Source organism: Halichoerus grypus, chromosome 14, assembly GCF_964656455.1.
Source record: "Halichoerus grypus chromosome 14, mHalGry1.hap1.1, whole genome shotgun sequence".
Taxonomy (NCBI): Eukaryota; Metazoa; Chordata; class Mammalia; order Carnivora; family Phocidae; genus Halichoerus; species Halichoerus grypus.
This window is the reverse complement of record NC_135725.1, coordinates 63964463-63986686: the sequence shown is the minus strand read 5'-3', so window position 1 is coordinate 63986686 and position 22224 is coordinate 63964463. Positions and strand designations below refer to the sequence as shown.

The window sequence follows — 22224 nt, the reverse complement described above, 5'->3', positions numbered from 1 at the left end:
ACAAATTAATGGTGGGATAATGCTAGAAAATTCTAACCTAATAATAGGACTGTGGCTAACAGTTGTTCATCCCTGCCTGCTTACTGCTACCCAAACACATCCACCCACTAGTCGAAGTACACGTGATGTTATGGCCTGATTCTTCTAGACTTTGTAAATGCTTAGACAAAGAGAAAGATCAACTGCTTTTTAGGAGTTATAGGAGTGCAGAAAAGAGATTCTTTGGCATTTAAGAAACAACTCTGGTCTGGAGAAGAAGGAAAAGTTGATCATCATCACATGGCATTCAAAAAATAGTTACTGAGTAGCTACTGGGCTAGGTCCCACCCTAGGCACTGGGAAGACAGGGTTAGGAAGACAGAATCCCTAACTGAACAGCACTTACAACCTACTAAAGTCAACCACAATTTATCAAATACACACTGAGGACCAGGTATTGTGCTAATAAGCACTTTGCATATATTATCTCATTTAATTTTAGCAACAGTTTAAATTTAGCAACAATTTTAGGAGACAGGTACTATTATTATAATTTTAGAAATGAGAAAATGAGGCTTAAACATTTAAGTAACTTCTGAAGGGCACAGTCAATAACTGGCCAATCTGGTGTTCCTGCTTCCAGAGCCTTTAACCGCTAGACCATTCAATCCTCTCGCTGTCAATTACTGCAAAAGTAAATACTGCAAAGTGACCTGGTACCACTTCATTATCAGGACATCGTCCTCTCTCACCCTTCACTTTTAGGTATCTTGAAAGATGCTCTATCCTGAGAGAACAACACGATCTGAACTTCTATCAAGGTATGTATGCCACCGTGGGACAAATATGAGGAATCCATGGAATGATTTTGTTTTAAAACTGGCCTGTTCCCCTTTGCACAGTTGCCTTTTTTTAACGTTCAAGAAAGGGGAGGTGGGAGTAGAGCAGCAGTTCTGTTAAAGTCCAGCGGCACTTTCAATCAAGAAAAAGCCAAAAGCTTAACAAAAAATTGTTTAGCCATTAACAGTTTATAGTATTTTTGTTTTGTTTTTTAACCAGGAGGAGAGGAGGAAGAAGAAAAGGCAAGGAGAAGGGAGCTCGGGGTGGAAGGGCCAGGAGACCTGACTTCCAATGGCTTGCTTCAACTTTCTGGAGAGAAAAATCCACTGGCTTCTAGGTTGAGAGAAAAAAAGAAAAGTATAATATTTGTCCATGTTTTGATGTTTTTACTAAGAAAGAGAAAAAAGAATTCTGGCCAAACTGCAGGAGGCAGGAGTGAGCAGAATGATAGCAATCTCCCCTTGTCTATGGAAACATTACCCGGCTCATGAGACCAGCCTGAGGTAGAGGATGAGCTCCCAGCCCAGCAAGAAGTGCCACCAACAAACAGAGAACAGCAAAAAGCTTTATGAGCATTAGTCTGAGAGTCAGGAAATCTGAGATCTAGCTTTGCTGCTGCTGACCTTGAACAAGTCACATAACCTCTCTGGCATCAGACAGTTGAAGATTTACACCTTTCCCATTTCCACTTCTCTCCTCACACCTGGTTCCACATTCCCACTCCCTTATTTTTAGAAATCTATTTTAGTGTATGTTTTATTTGAGTTACATGTTCTCTGTTCTTAACACATTCTTTAGTCTCTAAATCACCTTGTGACAGATTGTCTAAAAACCAAAATAGTGCTGGAATATGGCATATTTTTATACGAAAAATGTATTAAAAATGTTAAGTCCATAATCTTAAAACCCTAATGACACCTGGTGTTGATTTTTCATATTATACTTATCAGTTTTTTCCAAATGATGCCACTATTTTTTGACTCAATTGCAAATAAATATTACTTTTTGATAATATTTAATCTGTATTTCATTGCTTTCTATAGAGCAGTGACTAAAGGAAAAAATTCCTCACCTCTGACCTGGAGGTGTTGACCTACCTACAAGAAGCCTTCTGAGTCGAATAGATGAATTCACATTTCCCATGGATGCAGTAACCATTGAGGTTTTCAGGGCAAGGCATGTGGTTTCCAATATAAACATCTTCTCTTTGATCACTAGCATCTTAAAAGAACATAAACCACGTCAATAAACAGTGAAAAGCAAACTGAAAAATAGGGACTTTTTAAAGTCCCTATTTGCAGGGACAAATAAATTTGCAGGGTAATTTGGAAAAGAAAATTATCAGATAGGGGCTGAATAACAACCAAGGTCTCATTATGACATAAACACAGCAAATAGACTGTTTAGATTGAAAGCATTTAAAAATAGTTGCAGGATATGACCACTCTGAGCTACTGTTGTTTACAAACAATCTGTCCCCAGAAAACATAAACATCCTAGCTAAAGAAATAAATGCTACCTCTACAAGAAAGCTCATCTCTATGACCAAGAGATGGTATATTACAGCACTGGCCTTTGGAGACTTACTCTAATCATTCACTTGGGACTATGAAATTGAAGCCAATAAAGAGTGGAATGGCAGAGAGGAAGTTATGCGACTCTGAAATTTTAGGGTGAAAGGTTTATTTTTGGAATGAAAACTATTAAGCATATTGATTTTTTTCTTCCAAATGAAAATAGCTTTGCTGTTTTTTAAATCTGGTTTTTCTTAGTATATGTTATTGAAAAAAAAATTCAAATGATATAGAGAACAAATAAGCAAAATTTTAAACCACCTGAAACCCCTCTATCCAAAGAGAACCATTATAAACATGTTGATAAACATCTGTTCAGACTTAGGTACATTGATTTGAACTGAACTGAGTTGAATAAAGAAAATGGGAATATGGTGAGTAATTTCAATGTCAGAAATGGGAAGAAAGGGGTGCCTGGGTGGATCAGTTGGTTGAGCGTCTGACTCTTGATTTTGGCTCAGGTCATGATCTCAGGGTCGTGAGAATGAGCCCCATGTGAGTCTCTGGGCTGGGGGTGGAGCCTGCTTGGGATTCTCTCTCCCTCTCCCCCTCCCTCCCCCTCCTCTTTCTCTCAGGAAGGGGAGGGAAGGGAAGGGAAAGGAAGGGAAGGGAAGGGAAGGGAAGGGAAGGGAAGGGAAGGGAAGGGAAGGGAAGGGAAGGGAAGGGAATCAGGAAAGAAAGATGGAAGGATCAGGAAAGATGCTGGCATGAGGAACCAGTCTTTAAAATCAATTTCACTGGGGCGCCTGGGTGGCTCAGTCGTTAAACGTCTGCCTTCGGCTCAGGTCATGATCCCAGGGTCCTGGGATCGAGCCCCGCATCAGGCTCCCTGCTCCGCGGGAAGCCTGCGTCTCCCTCTCCCACTCCCCCTGCTTATATTCCCTCTCTTGCTGTCTCTCTCTCTCTGTCAAATAAATAAATAAAATCTTTAAAAATAAATAAATAAAATCAATTTCATCATCCATTCTCTCTATCCCTTGCTCCCCAGCCCCTCTGTCTGTCTCTGTCTCTTTCATGTACTTGTATAAGCATATACTCATTCACATAATCACACATTCTGCAATGGATTTTTAAACTTTTTTTCGGGCATATACATTAATACATTCATCCTCTATGGACTCAAGAGTCCCCAGTGTTTATAGGTCTGTCCTTGTGTAGGAAAAATTCCCAGGTTTCCTGTCATTTCTCACAGTCCCACCTTAAATTCTGTGCATTATTAGCTGTGTGACCTTGAGTGTACCACCCTAAGACTGAGATTTCATAACTGTAACCTATACTTAACATAACAGAACCTATACTTCATGTGGTTTTGAGAGGATTACAGGGAGATCAGGCCATCCCTAGTAAGACCAAACTGATGTCATTTTACCTCAAAATTTATGTATTTACATTGTACTAATTTAGGGCTATAAGGAAAACTGAACCAGAAGTCAAGAAATTCAACACGTAAATTCTCAATTTTAAGGTATCTGCTATTTTGTGACCTTGGTCAAATCACAGCATCTCTCTAAGGCAGCTGAGTAAGATCAGCATTGTCTGACATAATACAAGACACGCGTAATTTATTTTCTAGTAGCCATATTTTTTAAAACTAAAAAGAAATGGGTAAATTGATTTTAATCACATATTTAATCTAATATATCAAATAAGGATCATTTCAACATATAATCAATATAAAAAATTGTGATTTTTTTTTTTTTACACACATTGTCTTAAATAAGTCCTTAAAATCTGGTGAGCACTTAACACTCACAGCACATCTCAATTCCAACTAGCCATGTTTCAAGTACTCAATATCTACCATATAAGACCGCACAGTATAGATGACCATTTATCATTTATTGATTATCTTCCATATGCCAGGCACTCTGCTAGGTGTTGGGGACAGAAAAATATCCTGTCCTCAAAGGGCTCATAAGGTCTCCACCAGTTCTCAAACTATAATTCTGCCGTAGCAGAAGAAATCAAACCCTCCCTTCAGGGCTGCTATCATCCTGAGCACCCACTTCACTACAATACTCATGATATTGTTTTAGAACCATTTGAGTTTTTAAACTCAGTTGGTACCATGAGACTGTGAGCTCCTTAAGAATCCAGACATTTTTATTATTCATTTCTGTGTAACTCCTAACACTTAGAACATAGTACTTTTCTTGCTATGGTTTCAAATTAAAAGTGCTATTCTACATTTGCAATCAACCCATAAGTGACTTGAGGAATGCAACTGTCTCCCAAAGCACTCATCATCCTGCAACTTCTCAGAACATGGTATTTTCATGGTGTATTACACCACAAAGTACATAATAATGGGACTACAGAGACTGAGGTTATGTACCAACCTATAATAATAAGATCTTATAATGCGTATAATAATGGTACTGTATAGGTCTGTAGAGGCTGTGGTAATGTACTAATCTACTATAAGAAAGTCCTAGAAACAGCAGGAGATTTCAAGAATGATGCAGAACTGAAAGCTATCAGAATTCAGCTACATCACAGCAATAAGAGAAAGTTAACTAAATCAAGAACAGGGTTTTGAGAAATTAGTAAACAAAGTATAGCACCAGTAGCATTTACTGAATGAATTAATGAAAGAATGTGGTATGAGGCTTTAGACAAAGCAAAGCCATCTAAAAACATGGACATGTGTGAGCCTGGATAGCTCAGCTGGTAAAAACATGGACATGTCCAGTAAGACTTTGAAGTCTGCGGTTGTCAACAGAGTTCAAATTTAGCATTCTGCTCAATGCTGGCTCTATTCATTCCATTATTCTTACATACTATTTCTGTGCACAACCATATGCTCAGCTAAGCTACAGAAGATATAAAGAAAAAGTACACATGGTCCCTGCCCTTAAGAAGCTTATAATCAATTCAGGGAATCAACATATACACACACAAAAAGCTGAATAACACAACAGAAGGGGTCCCACATGATAGTTAACAATTAAACGCCAAAAGAAGGTTTTACAATACAGGCTGCTATGGAAAGTTCAAGCTTAAAGGTGAACTCATTGTAGGTGATATTACTCAGGGAAGGATTCACAGAAAGGACAGGACTTAAGTTAGGTCTCAAAGCATATACAGATTTCTTTAGATAGAAGAAGAGTGGAAACCAAAAGGAAGGTATAATGCACACAGCATTCTCAACAAGAACAAGAAACAGATAAACCTTAGCAAGAGCTGTATATCCAAACTGGGGAAGGGTGTAAGTCAAAATTGGAAAAATAAGCTGAAATCAGATTATAGAAAAATATGAACTCCAGGTGAGAAATGTTTTCTTACAGATTTATTTATTTGAGTAGGGGGAGGAGAAGGAGCGAATCTCAAGCAGACTCCCCACTGAGTGCAGAGCCGGATACAGAGCTTAATCTCACAACCCTGAGATCATGACCTGAGCCAAACCAAGAGTCAGATGCTCAACCAACTGAGCCACCCAAGCACCCAGAGAAATGTTTTCTTAATCAGATGGATAAGGAAGACATTGAAGGCCTCCCAGCTGGAGAGTAACACAATGAAAGCCATGTTTTACATAACAGAGAGTGGTTGCCAAGAGCTGGTGGTTAGGGGGAATGGGGAGTAACTGCTGATGGGTGTGAGGTTTCTTTCTGGAGTAATGAAAATGGCCTAAAATTTGATTCTGATATGATGCTTGTACAATCCTAAATATACTTTAAAAATAAAATTAAATTGAGGGCGCCTGGCTGGCCCGGGTCAGTAGAGGATGCAACTCTTGGTCTCGGGGCCGTGAATTCCAGCCCACGTTAGGTGTAGAGATTACTTTAAAAATATTTTTTTTAATTTTTTTTTTTTAAAGATTTTATTTATTTGACAGAGAGAGCGCAAGACAACAAAAGCAGGGGGAACAGGAGAGAGAGAGAGAAGCAGACTCCCTATTGAGCAGGAAGCCCATGGAACTCAATCCCAGGACTCTGAGATCATGACCTGAGCAGCAAGCCCTGTGTCTGGCTCCCTGCTCAGCGGGGAGCCTGCTTCTCCCGCTCCAGCTCCCCCCTGCTTGTGTTCTCTCTCTCGCTGTCTCTCTATCAAATAAAAATCTTTAAAAAAAAAAAAAAAGAAATCATTTTTAAAAAATTGAATTGCAAACTTTAAGCAGGTGAACTTAGTGGTGTGTAAATTGTATCTCAAAACGCTGTTAAAAAAATTTAATTGGATAACAGCATGCAAGATAAAGAGACCAGGGAACTAGGAAGACCAGGTGACCAATTAGGAAGTCACTACATAATCCAAACTTGTGGCAATGAAAAGCTAAGCTAGAGCTTAGCAGTAGGAATAAATATTAGAGATAGAGAAAAAATAAATACAGCTTGAAGATGCTTCAGAATGAGCTCTCAGAAACTCAGAGCTAGAAGGGCCTTTGAGGGCCATCTGGTCTGATGAAGGAATCCCTTTAGTTGCAACCCCGAAATCCTGTTTCTACTTTACCACTTCCAGAAGGTGAAGAACTCAACACAATTAATTCCAATATTATCAAATGTTCCTTATGTTGAATGAAATCTCTCTTTAACTATTGATTTCCCCACATCTGTTTATCCCCTAACCCCCCACCCAACAATTTTTTTACTTAAGGTCAAACTTCCCCAGTCCCATTCTTTAGATAGTTTGCAACAACCATCTTTACAAGTAGTGCCCATCACTAGCCCCTTCAATGTACTTTAGGCATTTAGCAGAACAGAACTATCCTTTGAAGATGGTTTTAATACAGAATTATGCAAAATGACTCTCCTCCAAAGAAAATTGCATGAATTCAAAGAAAATATGGTCAATAAACACATGAAAGATGCTCAACATCACTAATCATTAGGCAAATGCAAATCAAAACTATAAGACAGCACCCCACACCCATTAGGATGACTACTATCCAAAAAAAAAAAACAGAAAATAGTTAAGTGTTGGCAAGCATGCAAAGAAATTGGAACCTTGTGCACTGCTGATGAGAATATATGATACAGGCGATGTGGAAAACAGAATGGTGGTTCCTCAAAAAATTAAAAACATAATTACCATATAATCCAACAATTCCATTTCTGGGGACATATGCAAAAGAACTGAAAGCAGGGTCTCAAAGAGACAGCTATATACCCATATTCACAGCAACAACATTCATAATAGCTAAAACATGAAAGCCAACACAAGTGTCCATCAACAAAAGAATGGATAAACAAAATGAAGTACATACATACAATGGAATGTCATTCAGCCTCAAAAAGGAAATTCTGACTTATGCTATGATACAGATTAATCTTGAGGACATTATGTTCACTGAAATAAGCCAGTCACAAAAAGACAAACACTATAGGATTCCACTTATATGAGGTACTTAGAGTAACCAAAATTACAGAAACAAAAAGAATGACAGTTGCCAGGGCTGAGAGGAACAGTAAGTGGGAAGCTACTATTTATTGGATATAGTTCCAGTTTTACAAGATGAAAGAGCTCTAGGGGCCCCTGAGTGGCTCAGTCGGTTAAGCATCTGACTCTTGCTTTCTGCTCAGGTCGTGATCTCAGGGTCATGGAATTGAGCCCCACATAGGTGGGGCTCCACACTCAGCGGGGAGTCTGCTTGAAGATTCTCCCTCTCCCTCTGCCTCTACTCCTCCCCCCATGTGCACACAACTCTCTCTCTCTCAAGTGAATGAATGAATCTTTAAAGAAAAAAGATGAAAGAGCTCTAGAAATGGATGGTAGTGGTGGTTGCACAACATCATGAATGTATTTACTACTACTGAGCTGTGTACTTAAAAATGATTAAAATGGCTCTCTATTCTGTTCCATTGATCTATGTGTCTGTTTTTGTGCCAGTACCATACTGTCTTGATGATGACAGCTTTGTAATAGAGCTAGAAGTCCGGAATTGTGATGCCGCCAGCTTTGCTTTTCTTTTTCAACATTCCTCTGGCTATTCGGGGTCTTTTCTGGTTCCATACAAATTTTAGGATTATTTGTTCCATTTCGGACCCTCAACTCTATGGTCAACTCATCTTTGACAAAGCAGGAAAGAATGTCCAATGGAAAAAAGACAGTCTCTTCAACAAATGGTGTTCAGAAAATTGGACAGCCACATGCAGAAGAATGAAACTGGACCATTTCCTTACACCACACACAAAAATAGACTCCAAATGGTTGAAAGACCTCAATGTGAGACAGGAGTCCATCAAAATCCTAAAGGAGAACACAGGAAGCAACCTCTTTGACCTCAGCCGCAGCAACTTCTTCCTAGAAACATTGCCAAAGGCAAGGGAAGCAAGGGCAAAAATGAACTATTGGGACTTCATCAAGATAAAGAGCTTTTGCACAGCAAAAGAAACAGTCAAAAAAACAAAAGACAATCGACAGAATGGGAGAAGATATTTGCAAATGACATATCAGATAAAGGGCTAGTATCCAAAATCTATAAAGAACTTACCAAACTCAACACCCAAAGAACAAAGAATCCAATCAAGAAATGGGCAGAAGACATGAACAGACATTTTTCCAAAGAAGACATTCAAATGGCCAACAGACACATGAAAAAGTGCTCAACATCCCTTGGCATCAGGGAAATCCAAATCAAAACCTCAATGAGATACCACCTCACACCAGTCAGAATGGCTAAAATTTACAAGTCAGGAAGTGACAGACGTTGGCGGGGATGCGGAGAAAGGGGAACCCTCCTACACTGTTGGTGGGAATGCAAGCTGGTGCAGCCAGTCTGGAAAGCAGTATGGAGGTTCCTCAAAAAGTTGAAAATAGAGCTATCATACGATCCAGCAATTGCACTACTGGGTATTTACCCCAAAGATACAAATGTAGGGATCCGAAGGGGTACGTGCACCCCGATGTTTATAGCAGCAATGCCCACAATAACCAAACTGTGTAAAGAGCCAAGATGTCCATCGACAGATGAATGGATAAAGAAGAGGTGGTATATATATATACAATGGAATATTATGCAGCCATCAAAAGGAATGAGATCTTGCCATTTGCAACAACATGGATGGAACTGGAGGGTATTATGCTGAGCGAAATAAGTCAAACAGAGAAAGACATGTATCATATGACCTCACCGATATGAGGAATTCTTAATCTCAGGAAACAAACTGAGGGTTGCTGGAGTGGGGGGTGGGGTGGGAGGGATGGGGTGACTGGGTGATAGACACTGGGGAGGGTATGTGCTCTGGTAAGCACTGTGAATTGTGCAAGACTGTTGAATCTCAGATCTGTACCCCTGAAACAAATAATGCAATATATGTTAAGAAAAAAAAAAAAGAAGAAGATAGCAGGAGGGGAAGAATGAAGGGGGGGAAATCGGAGGGGGAGACGAACCATGAGAGACGATGGACTCTGAAAAACAAACTGAGGGTTCTGGAGGGGAGAGGCGTGGGAGGATGGGTTAGCCTGGTGATGGGTATTAAAGAGGGCACGTTCTGCATGGAGCACTGGGTGTTATGCACAAACAATGAATCATGGAACACTACATCTAAAACTAATGATGTAATGTATGGTGATTAACATAACAATAAAAAATTTAAAAAAATGATTAAAATGGCTAAATTTTGTTATTTACATTTCACCAAAATAAAAAAAATTTGGAAAAAAATGACTCTAAATATGAGCCGAATGACAGGATGTTCATAGAGCAAATGTAGTAAGCTGAGTTCAAATTTAGACCTTCAGTCATCCGAAAGTATTTACTAAGCACCTATTATGTTCCAGGCCCTACATATGAATATATGAAACTGGAGCTTAAGATTAAGCTCTAAATTAAGGCTAGAGAACAAATGTTCACCAAGGTGACAGCCGAGAGTCCATTAAAGTTCTGAAGGAAATTAAGTAAAGAAAGCAAGCAAAGGGGCAGAAGAGAATTCTGGAATAGTTGTGATACAAGAAAAAGAGCACCAGGGCTTAGAGTCAGAAAAGCTTGAGTTCTAGTCCTTGTTCTGCCATTCTACATGAGCCACAAATTCACAGTTTCAGCTTCTTCATCTGCAAAATGAGGATAGCATGGTTGTGATGAAGATCAAATAATAACACAAATATGTGAAAGCAGCTGACACACAGAAGGGTACACGAGGAATAATGACTGAATGGATGAATATCCTACTGATGTCACTCATGAACCACATTAAACATGATGTAGATATAGGTAGACTCACCAATGGTGAGACCTTTGACCACCAACAATGAAAACAGAAAACAGAAGTATCAACAATCACCACAGTAACATGGACAAAAATCCAGTGATAGAGCATTTCATAATCAGAGTAATCCCAGGCAGTAGATATGATCACTGAGGCTCAGGGATAGCTGGCCACAGAGCCTTCAAGTGTAGACTAAGTCTGACTCCACGGAGCAAGCCCTGAACCATCACACTATTATCTCACCAAACTACCCTGGGAGATGTGTAGGGAATGGACAAAAGCAGAACGTCCAGGCACCTGCTCTCTGGGCCAAGTAAATTAGATTAACTTCAAAAAGGAAATGTAAAAAGGCTTTAAAGATGTCACGAAGCACAGTTTCAGAAACCACAGCAGTGATGGAGCCTCGCACAGCAAGAACTGGGCACAGAATGGTCTTCTCCAAACAATGCCCTCAGGCAAGTGGTGACAGGCTCCGTGAACAACAGCTGCAGTTGCTCATCTCTGAACAATGTTTGTGTGTGTGAGATATAAAAAGTGTACTTGGTCACCCAGTGGCTCCTTCCACCCACAGAGGCATTCAGAAACAAATCTACCACCAGCAGCAGGGTTTTCAAATACAAAGGAGAGTATGGTTCTAAGCGATGATGTTATGAGAAAAGCCAGCACCAGATGGCCTATCTGCGAAGGCACGTTCCACTGGTGGTGGTCCTGGTCCATCAACACACAACCCAAATAAAGCATAAGGAGTTGCTATTAACAACAACCAAGACATGCACCTGGTAGGTCATTTGCTGAGGGCTCAAAAACCACATCAATAATGCATCTGGCTCATTTCTACAAATTCCTAGTTAAAAAAATTCAATATATTCTTTCCTGTGTCCCCTATACTACCCTGGCACCCCAAGCGTCGTCACTAACATATCCCCCCATACATCGTTCCCCTAATCCCAGTCTCCTCAGAACCCAAAGAATTACCTATGTAGGTATAAAAGCCTACCTACCCTCCAACACCTCCCATTCTCTCATTCCTAAATCCCCCTATTTTCCATACAAACCCTAACTCCTCCCTTCCTAGCCTTTCCACACTGCCCAGTGAAACACATTTTCTGATGTGAATAAACTCATCCACCTCCTCAGCCATTCCCTTAAGAAGTACTCCTTTCATTTCCCTGATAGACCAAGACCACATTACTCCCTACACCCCCTTTCCTTCCACCTTCCCCTGCTGTGCTTCCCACCTCTCACCCAAAGATCAGTATTCCACTCTGCTCTCCCAACAACCTTCATCTCTTAGGGGTCTGTGCCATCCGCCCAGACGGCCTTCTAAAAGTCCTTCTTATCGTAACTCTCTACCACGCTCCACAGCACACACTCTCAGACTTCCCGCAAGATTTTAGCAACTGGCTCAGTCTTACCGCTCAATGATGGGACTTTATCAAGACCACTTTAAAAAGGGCATATCGAAAGAGCTGTATTAAAATATATAAACGAGGGGCGCCTGGGTGGCTCAGATGGTTAAGCATCTGCCTTCGCCTCAGGTCATGATCCCAGGGTCCTGGGATCGAGTCCCACATCCAGCTCCTGGCTCAGCGGGGAGCCTGCCTTTCCCTCTCCCTCTGCCTCTCCCCCTGCTCATGCTCTCTCTCTCTCTATCTCTGTGTCCCGAATGAATAAATAAAATCTTAAAAAAAATATATATATATATATGACAGTCACCAAGATATGGGAATAATAATACCAATATCTCAGTATCTGTGGTATCCCTGGTCAGCAAGAGGAGAGACTATTGAGAAGATGAGGCCAAAGATGGGGTGAGGGTTGGGGTGAAGTGAAGCTCAGCAATGAAGCAAGAGTGTCTTGGAAATAAAAAAGGTATTACGGTTAGATTTTAGACTATATGAAAATATCCTTTGGATAAAAGTGGCCACGTTGAAATGTCACATGCCACAAAGGAACTCTGTGGCAGATGGAGATGTTAGAGACTGCGATAAAATGTAGTATACATGGGGTGTATTCATTTTTCAAAACTGACACCTTAACATTCGTGTATCTCACTGAATGTAAACTAGACCTCAAAAAAACACCTGTAAAATAAGAATAATGATAATCAGGTGGGTATAGGTATACAGACAAAATAAGAATGACAGAATACTGAAAACTGCTGAAGGTGGGTTATTGGATAAATGAGGGTTAATTATACTATTCTGTTTATATATGTGTGAAATCTTCTATAATCAAGTTTTTTAAATGTCACATACCCATCTCCCACATACCTCATGTTCAACCATCATACCCTGCATGGCTTCAACATCTACAACACAGCTTCCAACACTGCAATTTCAATATTTACCACATGTTTCCCAACAGCCCAAAAAAGCACTAAATCAGCCACCGTGCTGGACATTCAAATGTTCCATTCCATGAGCACTACTCTCCAAGAGCTCAACTTTAAAAAATTTTCCCTACTGAGCACTATCTTCCAATTTGTCCAGCTTCTTGCTGGTGCTGTGTTCCTGCTTTTCACTTTGTAGCTTCCATCCCTAGATGCCTGCCTACCTACCTAGTCTTGGTTGTGTACTGGGGACACAAATATGTACTAAAGGCCTCCTACAAATGCTTGTGAGGACAAAAAATAGAAGCAAATGGGGGGCGGGAATACAAAATAGTTACCTTTTGACCTCTATTCCTCACTACTAGAACATTTCTTAACTCTTTCACAACTTGGATTTCATATTTATAACTCTAGAAAAACTCCTTGGTCCAAGATTACCAATGATTCTCTTGTCCTCAGATTCAATGCTCGTCCTCTGATACTTTTATGCGACCTCTCCCTTTTGGCTTCTGTGTCACTGCAGTTTTCTTGGTTTTTTCTGGAACCTTTTCTGCTTCATCCTAAGCTTCCTCTCCTTTGTAATACCTGTACGGTCTACTCTCGATATGTTCTATGTCTGTGCTGCCCAATATAGTAGTCACTGGCCACATGTGGCTATTTAAATTTAAACTAACTAAAATGAAATTAAAGGTTTTGTTTCTCAATCATGCTAGCCCTATCTCAGGTGTGCAAGCATCTAAACAATGCAGCTCTATAATCTCTTACTTGTTCTCAGGACTTCAGTTATCTATCACCTCCAAAGACTGACTTGCAAATTTATGCTAAATAAAGTCATCTGGAGAGTTCCACAAGCAACTCAAACTCCAAAATTAATCACCTCCATCATCAACTTCTCCCTTACCTTACCACAAACACATTTCCCCTCCCAACATCCTTAGTTCTTTCAGTAGAATCCATCACCCAAGTCATCTGAACTTCTCTATCCCTCTGATCTAAGCCAGAGTCTATCCCTTTGAGTCTACCTAACTGATCTCCCTGCCTCCAGTCCAATATATATAATAATAAGCACATTGTTCCTGCCAGGTACCATTCATTCAACTGGTTAACTTTGCAGCCTTTTCTTTTTCAAAGATATTAATGATTCTCCACTGCCTACAAATAGAGTTTAAATTTCCTAGGACAACATAGCATTTAAGACACCTCTTCCATTAAGTTCCTCAGATCCTCACTATCTTCCACCACATAGTAATCCCCTTTTCTGAATTCCCATTGCACTTTTTTTTTTTAAAGATTTTATTTATTTATTTAATTGACAGAGAGAAACAGCGAGAGAGGGAACACAAGCAGGGGGAGTGGGAGAGGGAAAAGCAGGCCTCCCACTGAGCAGGGAGCCCCATGTGGGGCTTGATCCCAGGATACTGGGATCATGACCTGAGCCGAAGGCAGTCGCTTAACCAACTGAGCCACCCAGTCGCCCCTCCCATTGCACTTTTAACCACATTTATAACAATAGCCAATTTCTACTTTGTTAGAAGGTTATATTCATTTCTTATTATATCAAAGGCTCTTTAAAGATGGATATCATGTATTTGATATCTTTCTATCCACCAACAGTGTCTGATAAAACGACCAGTATGAAGTAGGCACATAATAAATTAGATCTACTGATTATGATAATTTCATTTGAGTTATAGATCAATTCTTATGTGTAAAGAATTTTCAGTATCTCAAAAGTGGCCTAGGCACTAAATTATCCCTCTAATTTTATCAAAGGCAGACAAGTACTTGGGGCATACACAATTCCCCAAATTACCTTAAGTATGAGTCTCTACCTACTGAAAAACAGCCTTCATATTCTGGTCATGTATTAACAGTATAGAGAATAAAACAGGGGCTGATCTATTATGTCCCCCATGGGAATACAGGAGATTTTCTATTTTAAAAACAGCACTTGTATCAACATAGGAAACTGGTATTTCAGGAGCTCATGGGATATAAATGATTCAGGTGTGACAGGATTCCAGTGAGAGAAATAACAAATTATTCAATGATAATGACAGTTATCATTCATTAAGCACTTATGAGTATGTCAGATATACTGTTCTAAGCATTTGACATGTATTATTTAATTTTTTTAAAGATTAATTATTTATTTGGGGGGGGCATAAGCATGCAAGTAGGGGCAGGCGCAGAGGGAGAGTAAGAGATCTTCAAGCAGACTCCCCACTGAACATGGAGCCCAACTCGGGGCTCGATCTCACAACCCATGAGATCATGACCTAAGCCTAAACCAAGAGTCGGACACTTAACCAACTGAGCCACCCAGGTACCCCTGTATTATTTAATTTTTATAAAACTATGAGATAGGTACTGTTATTATTCTCATTCATGTATTTTTTAGAAATTAGGCATAAAAGGTAGATCAAACTTCTAAAAACAATTCTTCATTAGTATAACCTAACAAATGGGTAGAAGATGTATGTGTGAAAGAGCAATTATAGGGGCGCCTGGGTGGCTCAGTCGTTAAGCGTCTGCCTTCGGCTCAGGTCATGATCCCAGGGTCCTGGGATCAAGCCCCGCATTGGGCTCCCCGCTCTGCGAGAAGCCTGCCTCTCCCTCTCCCACTCCCCCTGCTTGTGTTTCCTTTCTCGCTGTCTCTCTCTCTGTCAAATAAATAAATAAAATCTTAAAAAAAAAAAAAAAAGAGCAATTATATTTAAGTCTCAAACTAGGAGTCCCAAGATCTACACCTGCTTCAGTTCACTACATAGAACCTCCTAGAGCCTCAATGTTCCCCTTGATCCTTAGGCCTCAGAGTAGTTGTAAGAATCAAATTAAATCAAAGAGCATTGGACTTAAGGTCAAGAGACTTGGAATCCAATCCCTGCTGCTCTGACCTTTACTGCATATAAGCCTCTGTACAAATAAATCCTACAGTTTCTTTGAGTTTCATCCATTCTTTTGACAAGTATAGAGCACCTAAGTATGTGCCAAACATTCTGACAAGAGTTAGGAATGCAAAAGTGAACATGACAGATACAGTCTCTGTCCTCACAAAACTCAGAGCCTAGAGGTGAATACAGATGAGTAAAAAAAAAACAATTATAATTAAAGTAGGTTAAGTGTTTGGATAGGAGGGTATATAGAGAGGCACCTAATCTACACTTAAGGGTCAAGGAATACTTCCCAAAAGGAAATGACTTCTAAGCTAAGACTGAAAGGATGAATATTAGGTAGAGAAAAGTTCCAGGCAGAGGGAACAAGGATCAAAGACGGTGCACAGGGGCGCCTGGGTGGCTCAGCCGTTAGGTGTCTGCCTTCGGCTCTGGTCATGATCCTGGGGTCTTGGGATCGAGCCCGACATCGGCCTCCCTGCTCCGCGGGGAGCCTGCTTCTCCCTCTCCCACTCCCCCTGCTTGTGTTCCCTCTCTCGCTGTGTGTGTCTCTATCAAATGAATAAATAAAATCTTAAAAAAAAAAAAAAAAAAAAAGATGGTGCACAAAAGGCAACCATTAATAGTATATTCTAAAGAAGTAAAGAGGATTTAAACAGCAAAGATGAGGGATCTTTCTGTATAATTTCTTACAACTACATGTGAATCTGCAATTATCTCAATAAAAATTTTAATTAAAAAAAAGCATATATGAGTTATCTATAAATTGAGAATAAGCACCTTAGCTATTTCACTTAATATTACTAATAATATATTCCATAATGTATTGCTCCAGAAAGCAAAGTTGGAATGATCATTATAATGGAAACAGAACTACTAAGGACAGCTAGTGACCATATTTCAATAGTTGGCCAAAATCTGGAAAATCATGATTCAGTACCTTTCACATCTGGTCGATACTGTAGTCCATCATCTTTTTTTCCCAACAAACTAGTGTCATCTGTGTCTATAAAAGAAAAGTTTTCAAATTAAGACACACAGGATGTTTAAGTCATACCATGAAACTCCCAAATATTCCAAATGCTCCAGGTCCTTCCCAACTCTATCCACTTATCTTGCTCACATTTCCCACCATTCTCTTGATCTATTGTGCCATTTCTACCTCAGGCCTCAAGGCATCCCAAATATATACACACTCTGCAAGATGAACAACCTAATATCATTTAGACTTCAGGTCAAATGTCATCTCCTTAAAAAGTCTTCCCTGTGCAAACTAAAATAACACACCCCAAAGGGAAAGGATTAGCCCTCTCTCCAAGGGACAATGGTCTCAAGATTTAGCTCTCCTACCACTGTTTCCCTGGAAACATATCAGATTAAGATAAAAGTGGAATCTCAGCTATGTTATCAGACAAAACTTAAAATAGAAATGACCCCAGACTGGTGAATTGTATTTGGACTGCGAAGACTGTAAATGAACCACAAATGGGTGCTGGAAGCACAAGCTTTCAGCTTCCTACTACATAGTGAGGGAGGAAAGGGAAGGTATAGTTAGGTATGAATGGAAGTATTATCAAGAGGACCAAGATAAAAGTTAAGGACCAACTACTCCAAAGGATTCTAAATAGGCATGAATTTCAATTAACAAAATTCTCAAGCTTGACCAACTTGAAGTTTGAAATTGCAGGTAGAACCATTCAATCATGAACCAGTTCTTCATAAAAGGTATTATTTCTCTAAGCTACTGTTTCAACTTAGGCTCTAAATGCCACTCTATGAAAGAAAAACAAACCATACACTTCTTTAAGATCAAGGCTAAGTGGTGTGTCTACCTACAAGGGGTCTCTATCAGCAAATGGTTTGCTCTCCCGCCCATATCTGACCTCCACCTGGAAATCCTCTGATGAGCTTCTTGGGCATTCTCTGGTAGCTTAGACCAGAGATATTGCAATCCCTTGTGCAGTATTTCACAAATAATTTATTACCAATATAAAGTACCAAACTCTGGCTTACAACACTTTTCCCTTAGCTTAGATAAAAACATATCCCTTTAATAAGTCCAAAAAAGGTAGGAGGGATGGACCATGTAAGCAGGAAAGACCCACAAGTCCATGACAATGTGTCTGGCTCTTGTATGATGTATGTTACTAGGAAATAATACATTATACTAGCCCATATGTGTATTACTAAGGAAAGAAGGTTGAGAAGTTCTACCTTTAGTGACTGGATATTTCTAGTTGAAATGGAAAACAAAAACAAACACTTAGTTGCTATCGTGGCTCTAAGCTCTGACAAAAAGCAAGAAGAGCAAGAAGAATTTTAAACTGAAGGTAATAATTTTTCCTTACATTCTATAACCTCATACCAAAATCTCTAACAGTACATAATATGTAGGGGCAAAAACTACAGAGAGATGAGAAAACAAAGTAAACTTCTATGCTCTAGAAAAAAAAGATGAATATATGGCAATGCTTGTAGTTTTACTGTAATTAAAATAAGCTGACTAATCACTCAATAGCTACAATCATTACTATAAATTTGAGACAACCTTTAAGAACTATAAATGTGTCTACAAGTCTATGTTAGGAAGAGCTTAGTTACTACATGATCAACCAAAAAGCATGGTTTGCATCTTGAGAAGATGAAAATAAATGGAAAAAAAAAATCTAAATTAGTAACAGAACAAAGAAATTCTAAAATGTAAAGTAATAAAAGAAACAAATAGAACATGAAAGACTTCTCATTTTACAAATATGGAACACTACCAAAATGACAAGTAAGATTTCAGACACAGAATATTACAGACAGGTCTCTGGATGAGTAGAATGGATTTTACCTGTGCAATGACCAAGATGTCTTATATCAATTTGTTCTTGCTTTATACAAGATGCTTCTCGAACAAAACAAGGATTGTTGTAGGAACTCCCATCAGAAGCACACACAGGATTAAAACTGTAGCCACTGCAATCTATATTACATACACACCTATAGGAAAAGACAAAAATTACCTATATTTTACAACAAAAGTATTTCACAATGCTGTATTTCACTTTCTTCTTTTCTGCTTTCTGTTAACAGAAGTCAATATATTGTTTTAAGTCACTGATAAAAGATTAAGCAAAGTGAACGCTCAGCTAACAATTTCTTTCAGGTGAGAATTTAGAGATAATTTCATCTAGATATTAATCCGGTGGTTTCCCCAGAATTTTCATATCTAGATACAATAATCAAGAGATGCCAAATGTCAACAATGTTAATTAAAAAGCAGCATGCCATAGTGGAAAGGACACAGAACTGAGTCAAAAGTCATGAATCTAAATCCCAGCCCAACTAATTACTAAGATTTGTGTCCAGATTCTTTTCCTAAGTCTTAATTTACTTATCTGTAAAATAGAGGTTATAATAATATACCAACCTCACCAAATAACTAGAAAGACTAAAAAACATAATTTGAAATAAAACATGTAAAATGAAAGCCCTCCAAAGTGTTTCTAGCTGCACATCTACCTATATCGCTGAGTGTCCACCCTACACTGAGACTGCACAAGAAGTCCCAGGCATGGTCACTCCTCCCAAGAACAATAAAATCTAAATGAGAATATAAAAATTAAAAAAAAATAGAGACTTTCCTGCTTCCAGCAACACTGTAGACTCAGAAAGTAAGCTAAGCTTCCCACTGAAAACAGCAAAAATTACAGGAAAAGTATTTTAAAATATTCTCTCAAATGCATTCATAAGCTGACAAGAAATAAGGAATGTTCAGAACAAAAGTTAAATGAAGACAGGAATAGAGAAAGGTCAATTGAGTTGGTTAAAGCTGATTTTCACCTTGAAAGTGTTTACCAAATTGGGTAAATTCAATTATTAACTTTTATAGACTTGCAGGCCTCTGGAAACAGAAGACAAACAATACTGACCTACCTAAGATGGGGAGTTTGAAGACCCTGAAAAAGCTATTAGCTCAAAAAGCTACAACTCTCAGCATGAGGATAAACTAGAAATGAGTTTCCATATTCCACAGGGACTATTTAAAACGGAAAAAAAAAAATGCTGCCCTGAGCCATGGCATTGAAGAGAGGGAAGAAAAACATCTCCCCTGAGAATTAAAAACCACAAGCCAGTCCTCACATGGGTAATTACAACTTAAAATACTACTTGGGTGTTCTGAAAAACCTTAAGCCCAGAATTTATTTTAAGAGCCAAGGACTGGAAGGGGCCGTAGGCAACTGACAGAAGCAAATGCAATCTCCTTTGGAGAAACCAACTTTATTATCCTCGACCTCAAACATTTTCCAAGATACACTTGTGAGAAAAATAAGCAGATCACACACTCAGTCATATATCTACAACAAATAAGGAAATAAAACGCCATGAGTGGAACAAGCTGATTTGAAAATGAACCAAGCAGGGCGCCTGGGTGGCTCAGTTGGTTAAGCGACTGCCTTCGGCTCAGGTCATGATCCTGGAGTCCCTGGATCGAGTCCCGCATCGGGCTCCCTGCTCGGCAGGGAGTCTGCTTCTCCCTCTGACCCTCCCCCCTCTCATGTGCTCTCTCTCTTTCTCTCATTCTCTCTCTCAAATAATAAATTTAAAAAAAAAATCTTTAAAAAAAAAAAAAAGAAAAGAAAAGAAAATGAACCAAGCAGAGGCACCTGGCTGGCTCAGCCTGTGAAGCATGTGACTCTCAGTGGTAGAATTAACTTAAAATAAAAGAAAGGAAAGAAAGGAAAGAAAAAAAAGTGAACCAAACAGAACTTCTAATAAAGAATGTATTATTAGAAATAAAAATTTGGGGGCGCCTGGGTGGCTCAGTTGGTTGGGCATCTGACTCTTGATTTCAGCTCAGGTAATGATCTCCAGGTCATGAGATGGAGCCCTGCATTGGGCTCTGCACTGGGTGGGGAGCCTGCTTGGGATTCTCTCTCCCTCTGCCCCTCCCACCCCCCTCCATGGCATGTACATTCTTTCTCGCAAAAAAAGAAAAAGAAAAAAAGAAAAAGAAATAAAAAACGCAATAGGCAGATTTAACAGCAAATTAGATAAATGAAAGGTGAGTTAGGGTACTGGAAGACAGATAAAAGGAAATTACTCAAACCACAGCAGAGTCAAAGAGGCGGTACACTTTTTTTTTTTTTTTTTAAGATTTTATTTATTTGTGAGAGAGACAATGAGAGACAGAGAGCATGAGAGGGAGGAGGGTCAGAGGGAGAAGCAGACTCCCCGCTGAGCAGGGAGCCCGATGTGGGACTCGATCCCGGGACTCCAGGATCATGACCTGAGCCAAAGGCAGTCGCTTAACCAACTGAGCCACCCAGGCGCCCGAGGCGGTACACTTTTTAATCTAAAAAAAGATTAAGAGACATGGAAGACAGAAGTGACAGAATCTGGAAAAACTCTAATTGGACCTCAAGGAGTAAAAGGAATGAGGCAAGGGCAATATTCTCAGCAATTCCTCGTCAAACTTTCTAAAGCTAAAAAAAGATACTAATCTAAATATCCAAGAAGCCTAATACATTCCAAACAGGATTATTAAAGAGAAATCTAGACACAGAGATACCACAGTGGAATTTAACAGCAACATCAAAAAAGAATATTTTAAAAGCAGCCAGAAAGAAGAGAAAGATTACTTTCAAAAAGGCAAGAATAAGAGGGACAAGTGTCTTCAAAAGCAATACTGAAGCCAAATTGTTTATTTCTAGCCAGACAGTGAAATAATGCCTGCAATGTGCTGAGATAAAATAGAATTCTATATAAAGAGAAATATCTTTCATGAATGAGGGTAAAATAAAAGTAATTTCGAAGAAGTAAAAACTTAAGAGTTTGTCACCTGCTGGCTATCAGTAAAGGTAATGATAAAGGCAGTTGAACAATGATCTTATAAAGATCTGAAATGCAAATGCAAATGAAGAACAAAAGCATAAATATGTAGGTAACGTTAACAAAGCTAGCCTTGCAAGGGCCCAACAATTTCACGACTAGGTTAAAGGCCCCTTAAAATCTCATACACAGGGGCGCCTGGGTGGCTCAGTTGTTAAGCGTCTGCCTTTGGCTCAGGTCATGATCCCAGGGTCCTGGGATTGAGCCCCACATCGGGCTCCCTGTTCGGCAGGAAGCCTGCTTCTCCCTCTCCCACTCCCCCTGCTTGTGTTCCTGCTCTCGCTGTCTCTCTCTCTGTCAAATAAAAAAAATCTTTAAAAAAAAAAAAAAAATCTCATATACATGTGCATCAGATTCCCCCTAAATCAGGGGAATTTTTTTTTCATTCTATCTGCTTAATTCGTGGTTTGGTATTTGGACACAATTGGTACCATTTCAGCTCTGTACTCCAGACAAAAACAGTAACTTGAAATCATGTTTAAAGCAATTCTGTTCTATCATCATTAAATTATTTACCTAATAAAAAAAAAAAGAAATGTTCACAGCAGCATTATTCATGAGAACAAGACTGGAAACAATCCAAATGT

General features: G+C 39.3%; 1 protein-coding gene across 4 annotated transcripts in view; it reads right to left on the bottom strand.

Annotated features, from left to right (window-relative positions):
• TMEFF1 (transmembrane protein with EGF like and two follistatin like domains 1) overlaps positions 1 to 22224 on the bottom strand; it is an 87200-nt gene that overhangs the window by 11108 nt on the left and 53868 nt on the right. For all 4 annotated transcript variants that reach the window (XM_036074119.2, XM_078061522.1, XM_036074122.2 and 1 more), the window contains exons 6-8: positions 18597 to 18745; positions 16701 to 16766; positions 1917 to 2040 (exon numbers count right to left, since the gene is read on the bottom strand). In XM_036074119.2, the coding sequence (XP_035930012.1) occupies positions 1917 to 2040; positions 16701 to 16766; positions 18597 to 18745 (339 nt within the window). The remainder of the gene's footprint in view (positions 1 to 1916; positions 2041 to 16700; positions 16767 to 18596; positions 18746 to 22224) is intronic.